Here is a 12942-nt window from a genome sequence, read left to right as displayed (position 1 = left end):
GGATTCTCACAGGCAACAGCCCACCTATCAAGGAGAGACACCGCCCGGTCGCGCCAAGCATGTATCAGATTGTCAAAAAGATGCTAGCCGACATGAAAGAGGCAGATGTAATACAAGAAAGTCAGAGTCCCTGGGCAGTGCCACTCGTCAAGAAGAAAGATGGAACCATCCGCTTTTGTGTCGACTACTGGAAACTGAAAAATGTCACACATAAGGACGCTTATCCTTTGCCAAGGATCAAGGAGTCGCTTACTGCCATTGGGTCTGCTGCTTACTTCTCCATCCTGGATCTCACCAGTGGATATTAACAAGTGCCCGTGGCTGCGGAGGATGGGGAGAAGACCGCCTTTGTGACACCCATAGGGTTGTTCGAGTTTAAAAGTATGCCATTTGGGCTATGCAATGTCCCCGCTATGTTCCAGCGTCTGATGGAAAGGTGCCTGGGTCATCTACATTTCTTATTGTTTCTTATAAGTGTCTTATTGTACCTGGAAGATGTCATTGTGTATTCCAAGTCTTACCAGGAACATCTCAGTCATCTGTCAGATGTCTTTCAAATCCTGATCAAACATGGGCTGAAGATCAAACCATCAAAGTGTCACTTGCTCAAACCTCAAGTCCATTACTTCGGCCACTTTTTCAGTGCAAAGGGAGTGCAACCAAATCCTGAAAAGTTGGATGCTGTCAAGAACTGGCCTACCCCGCGCACAGTGAAGGATGTCAGGAGCTTCCTGGGTAATGCCGGCTACTACCGCCGCTTCATCTTACTCTTTGCCCAGATTGCAGAACCCCTCACAGCTCTACTATGGGGTATGGCAAAGGACTATTATAATGGAAGACTACCTATTGAATGGGCCGAAGAGCAAGAGACAGCGTTCCGAGCCGTCTGCTGACAGAGCCACCCATCTTGGCATATCCAGACTACAGTCAGCCGTTCCGGCTATATACTGATGCCAGTTTTTAAGGTCTCTGAGCTGTCTTGTCCCAAGTTCAGGATGGACAAGAGAGAGTGATTGCCTATGCCAGTCATAATCTGCGAGGAGCAGAGAAGAACAATGCCAATTACAGCTCATTAAAATTGGAACTTCTCGCCCAGGTATGGTCCGTGACAGAAAAGTTCAAAGATTATTTGGCTGCCACGCAATTTACTGTCTACATGGATAATAACCTGTTGGCTCACCTGAACACTGCCAAGTTTGGTGCAATTGAACAGCGTTGGGCTTCAAGATGAACTAATTACAGCTTCACCATCAAGTACAGAAGCGGCAAGTCAAATGTCAATGCCGATGTACTTTCTCGGATAACCCCCGAGTAAGAACCACTTGTTGAAGACGTAAGGAAAGATGTGGAGATGCCCCCATTTTATCAATGGTTCCTGAACCAGAATGTTGTGACTACCCTCATGGATGGTGATCCCAGTCCTGAAAAGGTTAAAGAAGACCTATACACCTGGAAGACTCTCCAAGATGAAAGTCAAGTCATGGGGGATCTGTTGGACTACCTTCTGACGAAAAAGGTACCAAACCGTCTACGCCGGGCCCAGTGTGACTATGGGTTTAAATGCCTGTGGCGACAAAGGAAGCGACTGTTTGTGCAGAAAAGGACTGTTGAACCTAAATTCTTTGGATCTGGTCTCTGGTGATTAACTTCATCAGATTCTGGTTCCCCGAAGAGATGCAGTGATGGTTCTCAAGGCATATCATGACCAGACTGGACACTTTGGAGTCCACAAGACCGAAGCCACTGTCAGGCGAAGATTCTATTGAATTGGAACGTGGAGCGACAGTGAGAAATGGTGCAGTGAATGTGCTCTCTGTAACGTCACCAAGAATGTGCGCAAGGACGCGACAGCACCCCTTAACTCCATCCAGAGTGACAGACCCAACCAGTTGGTCACATTAGACCATGTGAAATTGTCTCCTACCCGGTCCAGGTATACCTATGCTCTCACCCTGGTGGAGCATTACTCCAAATGGGGTGTCCAAATGTTCTACCCTAAATGGGTGCAAACCCTTGGGTGTCCAGAGTCTGTCCTAACTGACCGTGGAATGGCCTTTGAGGCCCAACTCTTCCAAGAACTATGTCAATTCCACGACTGCAAGCAACTCTGGACCACTGCCTATCACCCTCAGGGAAACTGACTCTGTGAGCGTATGAACCAAGTCTTCATCCATATGCTGCAAGCAGCCTCTGTGTCAAGGCGAGAAGAATGGTCCCGCTTTCTGCCCGAGTTGTTGGAAATTTACAACATTACAGTGCACTGCTCCAACGGATACACCCCCTTCTTCTTGATGATGGGACGACACGGGCAACTGCTGAAAGACCGGACGTTTGGGTTGCAAGCCCCGATTAAAAATTCCCCTCAAGAGTCCCTCGAATGGGTTTCTGATCATCAGAGGAGGATTCAAGAGGCCAAGGATATTGTTAGTAAGGAAATGGGCGAAGCTCGACAAAGACAACAAGATGACTACAACAGTCATGCCTCCGCAAAACCCCTCCAGGTGGGCGACAAAGTCTGGCTACGGAAGTTCCCGAGAACGGATACGTTGGATTCCATCTGGGAAACAGAACCCTACACGGTGACAGCTATACCCTATCCTGAGTCTGATGTGTACGAAGTTCAGAAGCCTTAGTATAAGCTGTAAATTGTCCACCGAAATCATATCAAAATCTAGAAAACAAGAGAGTACTCAGTCCTCAGTCTCCCACCTGTACAAACAGGTATGTGATGGAGGAATGGATTCACTAGACAATATATATAATAATTATAAAATTTATTTATATAAATATAACCAATCCACAAACCGCAGGGCCCTACGGATGTGTAATGGAATTACAATAAAATATTCAATGATGACTTCTGCCCATGTTCAATCATACAAAGATTCAATTTGAATAATACAAATTATAAGCGATAATCTACTAATGGCAAGAAAAAAAGAATAAAAAAGATAAAAAAGATTTCATCTAAAGGAATGTCATAAAATAAAAAATATCCTGAAAGAAAAAATATTGATGGCCGTCCTGTAACAAAAAAGAATGACGTGGCAAATCTCTGGATATCGTATATCAATTTCATAAATAGCTTGTGACAGTCCTCAGTGGTGAGGAAGGAGTATTTTAATATTCTTAATATTTTACTCTTTCTGACACCCCGAAACGCGTTCGGTTTTTGTTTTGAGATCTGAAGTTTTTTGGACTACTGCTCTATTCACATTTTGCATTTTACCTGTGATTTATATGGATTAATTATTTGGACATTTTTTGGACATTATCTGGATGTCTCTTGATGGAACATCTATTGTTACAGCTGTGACAGAAATAAGAGACTATCTATCTCCGCCCAGCGGTACGGACTATAAGTCCCAGCATGACCTTCTAAATTCTGTGTACGAATCCCCGCTAATTTGTATCATCATTGAAACCACCCTTGGAGCCTCTATCTATCTGCCTGTATACGGCTCACACCGGCTCTAGAGGTCAGCTGACTGAAATCAGCTGACCCGTGACATCACACGCCACCGGGGATTACCGAGGAACGCGCTGTGAGCAGCGGCTGCATCGAGACACTGTACCTCTGCAGCCTCCAGCGTACGGACTGAACTTCTATATACCGGGGACCCCGAACTTTAAGGGTGGTGAGTGGCTAAGGATTAATAGCGGAGACGACTATATACTTGAAAACATGTACCAGAAAACATACAGTTTAATACTATTACCGCACAGGAGAAATATTATATGTTTCCTTTCCAGGATTAAAAACTGTTATAATTTATCCTTGGATATAAATTGTCTACGGAACTGTCACAAGCTATTTATGAAATTGATATACGATATCCAGAGATTTGCCACATCATTCTTTTTTGTTACAGGACGACCACCAATATTTTTTCTTTCAGGATATTTTTTCTTTTAGGACATTCTTATAGATGAAATCTTTTTTATCTTTTTTATTCTTTTTTTCTTGCCATTAGTAGATTATCGCTTATCATTTGTATTATTCAAATTTAGTCTTTGTATGATTGAACATGGGCAGAAGTCATCATTGAATATTTTATTGTAATTCCATTCCACATCCGTAGGGCCCTGCCGTTTGTGGATTGGTTATATTTATATAAATACATTTTATAATTATTATATATTATTGTCTAGTGAATCCATTCCTCCATCACATACCTGTTTGTACAGGTGGGAGACTGAGGACTGAGTACTCTCTTGTTTTCTATATTTATACAATTTTTGCTTTTTTTTGGTGAAAAAGCATCTCAGTTAACCTCGTCCCCTGTTTTTTGTGAGCTGCACACAATCGATACTATTTTTGATCATATCAAAATCTGCCTAAAGGAAGATCTACCAGTACTTCCACCACCGCCTCCTCCAGATGTCAGACCTGCGAAGGAGTACGTTCCTGGCGAAGGGTTTCCACCCATCCATGAATTTCCCTATGATCTCTCCAAGTCATCCAGCGTTCATTTGTTTGCCTCCAGCACCGGGACTGATCCAGCCAACATTAGTCAACAGGCCAATTCCTGCTTTATCTCCGTTGGCTCCAGCTTATGTGCTTGTTCCCAAAGTGCCAGCACTAGCTCCGGCTCCTCTAGTTCAAGTACCAGTGATCCCGGTTCCAGTAACTCCTGAAAAAGTTCCAGCTCCTGTGTTTGCTGAAGAAGAGCCTGCTGAAGTTCCAGAAATTCCATCAGTTTCTGATTCTCAAGAGGTGGTGCTGCACAGATCCCAAAGGTCCACACAAGGCCAAATACCTGCAAGATATAGGGAGTAACAATACCCTTGTATAAAAGTTATTTGTCCGTAGTATACTAATGCCTAGTTAGTATAACATAACTATTTCTAACTCATTTTGTGTACAGTTAGTCAGTGATGTACATAGCATCTACTATGTATATAAATAGATAAATGTCCAGCGGTATACCTTCGGTTAGTGTAGAGGTTAAACCACGCCCTGGTGTCATGAATACAAGGGGTTAATGCCATCTGCCCTTCATTACACCCTCACAACACCTGCTTGTCTTCGGTGTACAGATCCCTGCTTGTCTTCAGTGTACAGAGCCCTGCTTGTCCTCAGTATACAGAGCCCTGCTGTCTTCAGTGTACAGAGCCCTGCTTGTCCTCAGTGTACAGAGCCCTGCTTGTCCTCAGTGTACAGAGCCCTGCTTGTCCTCAGTGCACAGAGCCCTGCTTGTCCTCAGTGTACAGAGCCCTGCTTGTCTTCAGTGTACAGAGCCCTGCTTGTCCTCAGTGTACAGAGCCCTGCTTGTCCTCAGTGTACAGAGCCCTGCTTGTCTTCAGTGTACAGAGCCCTGCTTGTCTTCAGTGTACAGAGCCCTGCTTGTCCTCAGTGTACAGAGCCCTGCTTGTCCTCAGTGTACAGAGCCCTGCTTGTCCTCAGTATACAGAGCCCTGCTTTTCTTCAGTGTACAGAGCCATGCTTGTCCTCAGTGTACAGAGCCCTGCTTGTCCTCAGTGTACAGAGCCCTGCTTGTCCTCAGTGTACAGAGCCCTGCTTGTCCTCAGTGTACAGAGCCCTTCTTGTCCTCAGTGTACAGAGCCCTGCTTGTCCTCAGTGTTCGGAGCCCAGCTTGTCCTCAGTATACAGAGCCCTGCTTGTCCTCAGTATACAGAGCCCTGCTTGTCCTCAGTGTACAGGCAATAGCTGCAGGGACAAGACAGCATTTTTTTCACCCAAAAATAAACAAATTTTTAACCAAAGTGTATTACAAATATACATATAATGTTATTTTCTACATTATTTAAAATGTTTTTGCAATTGACAGTGCCCATTTCAATACAATTGTTACATTATGCGCTGTCCGTTAGTGCATGGTCCCCTTACCTGCTGCTGCCGACGGGGCTGGGACTCGCATCGAAAGACGCGCCCACATGCGAGCCCCAGTCCGTCACTCTCCGATTGTTTCTCCTGCCTCCGCCTCTGCCTCTCTGCTCCGCCCCATGTGTCCCCGTCTCCTAGGGTGCGCATGCGCTGGAGCTTTAGAGGGCCAGTACGCTCATTAGTGTAATTCACCTGTGGATCATTTATAAATTCCTCCACCATCCTCACTCTCCTGCCGGATCTTTGTTGCCTTGTGCCCTAGAGAAAGCGTTCCTCACTATTGCCTTGCCGTGTATCTGATCCCTTGCTTTGTGACTTTGACCTTGCTCCTCTGCCGCCTGCCTACTGAACTCCTGCTACATCTTGACTGCATTACTGTGCCGCCTTCCCTGACCTTCTGCTACCCAGACTACGAGCTGCCTTATCCCTCCTGTGCCTCACATCTCCTCAACCACCTGTGTGGTCAAGCCGTGCCAGGGGTAGCGACCAGGGTGCCGCTGCTGCAGCAAGTCCATCCCACTTTGTGGCAGGCTGTGATGAAAACCAGCGGCACCTTAGACTCCGCTCCCTGGTACGGTCCGAGTCATTTGCCACACAGGTCCAGCGGATACTTTGATCTTTGATCTTATAACCTTTGATCTACCATGAGCTGCCATAAACCTGATCTTTTTGGGCGAAGTTGGTAAAGGCGCTATCAGTGCCAGGCTTTAGGGCCATGCATATATATTGGAAAAAAGAATGTTGTCAACCTTGGATTTCAGAAATTTAATTTTATATTCTATTTTTGTACATTTAGTTCCATTTGATGGGAATAAATCCAAGTCCTGACAATAGTTTTTTTGAAAATTGTACCATTTGAATAACAATGCATATTTGATGTGTATTCCACAAAGTCTGCATTGAAATCTCACACCTTGTGAACATGGCCTAAAAGTGTAAAAAGTCAGATGACCTGAATATAATAATAAGTGGCTTGATAAGGCAAAAAAACATTTAGTTACGTTTTAATCCAAAGGGAATTATTCAAATTTTATGTAAGATATAGCACAAGATGTATGCAACTATTTGACTGCTGCCAGGCCCGCCGCCAGTACCCCAGCCAAAATCCCAGTGAAGGGGCGGCTCCCAGGGGGCCCAGGCCCCCGTAGCACAGGGGGTAATAAAAGAGGGATGATTTGGCACAGTGAGAATAAAGTGGGGGATCGGGTGGGGGGGGGGTAGCATGGCATGGGGGATCAGAGGGGGCTAAAGTAGCAAAGGGGGATTAGAGGGGGGCCAATGATATGGCATGGGGGATGAAATGGCACGGAGGGGTGAAAAGAGATGGTACAGGGGGGGAAAGGATATGGCACAGGGGGTGGTAAAAAGGGGGGGGGGGAATGGCACAGGGGAAGATCAAGGGGAAAATGTAGCACAGGGGTGATAAAGTAGGGGGGGATTAAATTGCTCAGAGGGTAATAAAGGGTGAATGAAATAGTGCAGGGGGATCAAGGGGAAATTATTTGGCACAGAGGGTTCATGGTGGGAAGAATGAAGTGGAATTGGAGGGATCAAGAGGGGGAATAAAATGACATGGGGGATGAAATGGTACAGGGGTTGATAAGGGGAGATTAAATAGCACAGGGGTGATGAAGGGGATGCTAAAATGGCACAGTAGAGAAATCAAGGGGGGAATAAAAGTGCACAGGGGGCAGCAGCCACATTTGTAATGCTGATGTTATGCATTGAAGGACGAATTAACGTGAAATGTGCAATTGGTGAAATAGTGAGGTGTCCAGGGGATCCAGGTTTGGAGCTGTGTGAGAGACCCCAAAATTTCTAATGGCAGTCCTGCCTAACGCTGATGTGATAATATACTCTTTAGTATTTAGCTGAAGAGTTGTATAAGTTCTTCCTGTTTACAACCATGTACAGAGTGTATCTAGAACTATGCAATATTGTGAATTTAATAATGGAAACATTAAAGGAGTACTCCAGGATGCAAGGAGCAATGCCGGAATTCTGAGCAGGAAGAGTACTCCCTTAATGTCAAGTATATGAAAGTGCACTAATAAAGTTTATGGAGAACAAACAGAAACACAAAAAGAACTGCAGTGTATGTCCTAGAATAAATAGTGACATGTAAGTGATCCTTATCAAATGAAACTTTTAACACATCACAAAATGTTGTTTGTAAAAAGACACAGCATGTTTGTTATTTGTATTCATTCAATGCATGTTTTGCGTGTTGTTCACATGGTCTTTTTTGCCATCTAGTGGTAGGAGTTGGCACGTGGTAGTACTGTATCTGTCTTTTTTCACGTTCCTGAGCCATTCACGAATATCAGAGTATTCCCATCAAACTCATACACTGTACTGAGTATTAAAACACAGTGTTAGTACCCTTAGGGTCTATTTATATACAGTGACCCCCCGACCTACGATGGCCCCGACATACGATAATTTCAACATGCAATGGCCTCTCAGAGGTCATCGCATGTTGAAGGCAGCATCAACATACGAAGCTTCTTTATGTCGGGGCCATCGCATAAACGGCTATCTGGCAGCGCAGACTGCTTCAGCTACCACCGGATAGCCGTTTACAGTGCCCCGTGTGATCCGCTGACGATCACTTACCTGTCCTCGGGGCTCCGGCGCGTCCTCTTCTGGATCCCCTGAATCGTCGGCGCTCTCCATCTACGTCATCACGTCGTTGCGCACGCCGTCCCGTCATCCAATAGGAGCGGCATGCGTAGCGACGTGATGGCGGCGACGAAGAGCGAGGATGCAGGGGAAGCGGAGGCCTTGCCGGAGCGTCGGGGACACCTCGGGGACGTGGCGACAGCGATGGACGGCAACATCCCGGGCAGCGGTGACGAGCGGTGACGGTCCGGAGCGGCGGGGACAGGTGAGTACAACTTCCTCTAACAGTGGTCTACAACCTGCGTACCTCCAGATGTTGCAAAACTACAACACCCAGCATGCTGGGTGTTGTAGTTTTGCAACATCTGGAGGTCCGCAGGTTGTAGACCACTGTCCTATACTTTACATTGCACAAATCCCTCAACATACGATGGTTTCAACAAGCGATGGTCCGTTTGGAACAGATTACCATCGTATGTTGAGCGAACACTGTGTGTATATATCTAGACTGTATCAATCTACTGTATCAATTTATTTGATCTATCTACTGTATCTATATCTATCTAAACATCTATCTATATTTGCTTTATCTATTTATCTAATATCTATCTATAGTTGCTTTATCTATCTATTTATCTAATATCTATCTATCCATGTATTTATTTATCTAATATCTATCTGTTTATATATCTATCTATGTTATACTTAACTAATTTGTCTTTCTTTGTCACCTTATTTTGAATCTGCCATTACGCTCAATAATAGGACCCTCAATAATATAATATAAATTGCTGTACTGCCACCAAGTGGTCAATGAGAATGTTACAGATTAACAATAAACAATTGGGTGCTACTGTACTAGCCAGAAAATCCATACTGAAGGTAAATACTTGTGTATGCCAAAAAGCAACTAAAAATATTTAAGAAGTGATATCTTTATTTTTATGCATGTTATTATTAAAACTACAACTTTCAAGGGTATACGATCATTCTGTGCTGTTCCTGGAGTTGATGGTGGTTGAGAAATATTTTAAAAGTGCCTATTTGAAGTCAATGGGTAGGAAAATATGCAGCAGCAAATACGCAACAAAATACGGCACATGTGACCCTACCCTAAAGCAGTATTTTTCAATCTGTGACTCTCTAGCTATTGCAAAACTACTACTCCCATCACGCTGAGACATAATGGAAGTTATGAATCTTGAGTCTTACTTAGGTTTTATTATTTTAGTGGCAGATGGGAGGATGTCCCACAAATTACTGCAAAGCATCACAACCAAAGATTGTTTCCTATGGGGGTGATTCAATTATCAGTGACAGATTACGTAGAGCGTCATCAACTGGCTCCAGAAAGTTAAACAGATTTGTAAATTACTTCTATTATAAAATCTTAATCCTTTCAGCACTTCTGAGCTGCTGAAGTTGAGTTGTTCTTTTCTGTCTAAGTGCTCCCTGATGACACTTGTCTCGGGAACTGTCCAGAGTAGAAGAAAATCTCCATAGCAAACCTCTTCTACTCTGTGCAGTTCCTGTGACAGACAGAGATGTCAGCAGAGAGCACTGCTGCCAGACAGGAAAAACAACTCAACTTCAGCAGCTGATAATTATTGGAAGGATTAAAAATTTTTTTATAGAAGTAATTTGCAAATCTGTTTAATTTTCTGGAGCCAGTTGATATACAAAAAATTTTTTTTTTCCCTGTAATACCCCTTTAACTTCACCTCCAAGGCAGAGACTTGCATGAGACTATGGCATTCAAGATACAGACTTGGCGGAAGTCCTATGGAAATCTATGGGACTTCTGCAAAATCTTTATCTTGAATGCTGTTGTCTCGCGCTAGTCTCAGGTTTGGTGAGTCTCAAGTGGAGCAAAAATGTAAACACTTATTTTCACGTATGGGCAGAGAAGGAGTACAGCCCTGATCTCACCCACTACCTCTGACCCTGCCTACTTGCCTATCCGCTTTAAACAGCAGATCGACAACCACAGTGATGGTCCCTTCCTAAATAAGTGATGGAAGTCACTGTCAACAAACTAAACTACAAAACAGACACAGGTTGGAATACAGTCAGGAAGCACACAAATTAACAGAATACTAAACAAACACACACGATAAGTCAAAGTCCACTAGCCAAGTCTATACCAGGAGTTGTCAAAGGTGCCAAGTCGCAAATACAAGAGAAGAGTCAGGAAGTCAAGCCAGAAAGTCACAAATACCAGGTAAATGGAGAACAAGGTAAATATGCTATCTTCAGGAGAAAACCTCTTTCGCAGGCAAGGTATGAGAGCACACTGCAGGCTTATATAGGCAGCCAGACAGGTGCTCTCATCAAGGTCATCTGACGAGTCAGACAACTAGGTGTAGCCCATCAACCAAAACAAACAAAAGAAACATCAGAACCAATTAACCCTACAGGTTCTAACACTTGCCATATTGCCCGAGCGAAACTGGACTTGCGCTTTAAAGAGAACTTGTCACCTAGATTAATTTTTTGGGTGATTTTTTTATTCTATTTTTATTTTATTGTTTTATGTAATTTTTGTACATTATTTTGGAACTTTTAGAGAAATGCTTTACAACAGGCCTATAGACATAACAAACAACAATTTGGACCTGACCTGTATGGAAGAATTTTTTAGGGATGCTCTGTGACCTGTGCAGAGGTACAGGGAGGGGAGGGCTGATCTCTTTAGCCTTCCAGTATTTACCATCTGATGTATGTTTCAGAGGAAGTTGTGTAGTTCTTTCTAGTCTGATAACAGTGCTCTCTGCTGACACCTCTGTCAATGTCAGAAAATGTCCAGAGTATGAGCAAATCCCCATAGCAAACCTCTCCTGTTCTGGACAGTTCCTGACACGGACAAAGGTGGATAGGGGATAAGATGTGTAAGCACGGGAGTACCCCTTTAAGAGTTTTAAATAGAAGAAATTTTCAAATCTGTTTTACTTTCTGCCACCAGTTGAAATGATTTTACCTCCAGAGTGCCCCTAGTAAAACTTAGCTGGAGTACTGTAAGATATGCCAAATGTATAAGAGGTGTGTTCCTCATTTGGTGCATTTATGGCTTTCCTGGTAGATTTCAACTATAATTTATACCAATTTCTAATGTAAATCTTCCAGGCCCTGGTAGGCCATGCCTCCTCCTGAAAAGCCCTGCCCATGGCCTAAAATTTACAAAAATTGTTCCCATACTGCCGGCAGTAAAAAAATAAATACATACATACCTTCCTTCGCTCCCCTGGTGCCTCCAGTAACCCACTCCGGTCTCCGCCGCGATCCTCTTCCTACTTGCCGGTGGTCGGCAAGTCATACTGCACTCAGCCAATCACCGGCCTCAGCGAAGTCCCGACTCGGACGGCGATAGGCCGAGTCGGTGCCAACTGGTGCCAACTATCGCCGGCCAAGTTGGGACTTTACTGCGGCTGATGATTGGCTGAGTGCAGTATGACTCGCCGACCACCGGCAACCAAGAAAAGGATCGCAGCGAGGCTGGAGCCGGTTACCGGAGGCACCGGGGGAGCAAAGGAAGGTATGTACCTGTTTATTTTATTTACTGCCGGCAGTATGGGGGACAATTTTTGTATTCTGGAGTTCTCCTTTAAAAGAAGCAAAAACGTTCAAATGTCGCACAAACAAGGCTTGTGCAAAGATATGCAACTTTTGTACAGTACAGAATACTTACCTCATTGACCTGTGCCTGTGTCTGAAGAAGTTTGCGACTGCTATTTTGGGGCACACCACCTAGGCCTGACCTACACACAAGCAGAGGAAAAACAAGATCAAGATTTTTTTAAAGTAATTTATAGGATGTTTGAAGACTAAAAAATGCACTATGAATATCAGGGATGGTTGTAGTAGGAAAGGATCTAGCGTTATGATAAAATATAATAAAGAACTACAAACAAACAATGAAGAATTGGATCAAAAAGGGAAGATGTTTTAAAAGCTCAGCACTCCGGTCCTGTTGTGCAGCACTTCTAGAGTCAGGGTTGGCCATTGAAATTGCCTTCTCTGATCAGGCCACCAAGTGCCAACCCTGTCCACAAAAGTGCTGCACACCAGGACCGGAGCTCCATGAGAAGGATGGTGGTGGGGAAGCAAGAAAGGTCAGTATGGCAAGTTTTTTCTTTACACGTGCCTGAGATCCATCATAAAAATTAAAAAAAGTCCCCTTTTAAGGGGAGAAAAGGAACCAGAAACCCCTTACTGAAGCAATTTAGAATAACAATATCCAGAATTCCATTCTTATGGGACATGTATTGCATACAGCAACAGTTTTTGCAACACAAACAAAAAGGAGAATTTAGTAAGGCCAGCATTTCACACGCCTCTCTCTATGTTCATACAATAGACTCTGTTGCAGTGTTTCCCAACCAGTCTGCCTCCAGAGGTGTTGCAAAACTACAACTCCCAGCATGCCCAGACAGCCTTCGGCTGTCCGGGCATGCTGAGAGTTGTAGTTTTTCAAA

The 12942-nt window shown here is 44.1% G+C and overlaps 2 protein-coding genes across 2 annotated transcripts in view; one reads left to right on the top strand and one right to left on the bottom strand.

Annotated features, from left to right (window-relative positions):
- LOC130360977 (uncharacterized protein C17orf50 homolog) overlaps nucleotides 1–12942 on the top strand; it is a 112932-nt gene that overhangs the window by 66157 nt on the left and 33833 nt on the right. The window lies entirely within an intron of this gene.
- LOC130361490 (synaptobrevin-like) overlaps nucleotides 1–12942 on the bottom strand; it is a 69643-nt gene that overhangs the window by 34895 nt on the left and 21806 nt on the right. Inside the window, exon 2 of the mRNA XM_056564549.1 lies at nucleotides 12156–12225. Coding sequence (XP_056420524.1) covers nucleotides 12156–12225 — 70 coding nt within the window. The remainder of the gene's footprint in view (nucleotides 1–12155; nucleotides 12226–12942) is intronic.

Source organism: Hyla sarda, chromosome 3 (assembly GCF_029499605.1).
Source record: "Hyla sarda isolate aHylSar1 chromosome 3, aHylSar1.hap1, whole genome shotgun sequence".
Taxonomy (NCBI): Eukaryota; Metazoa; Chordata; class Amphibia; order Anura; family Hylidae; genus Hyla; species Hyla sarda.
The sequence above is the reverse complement of the archived record's forward strand: the minus strand, read 5'-3'. Positions and strand labels throughout refer to the sequence as shown.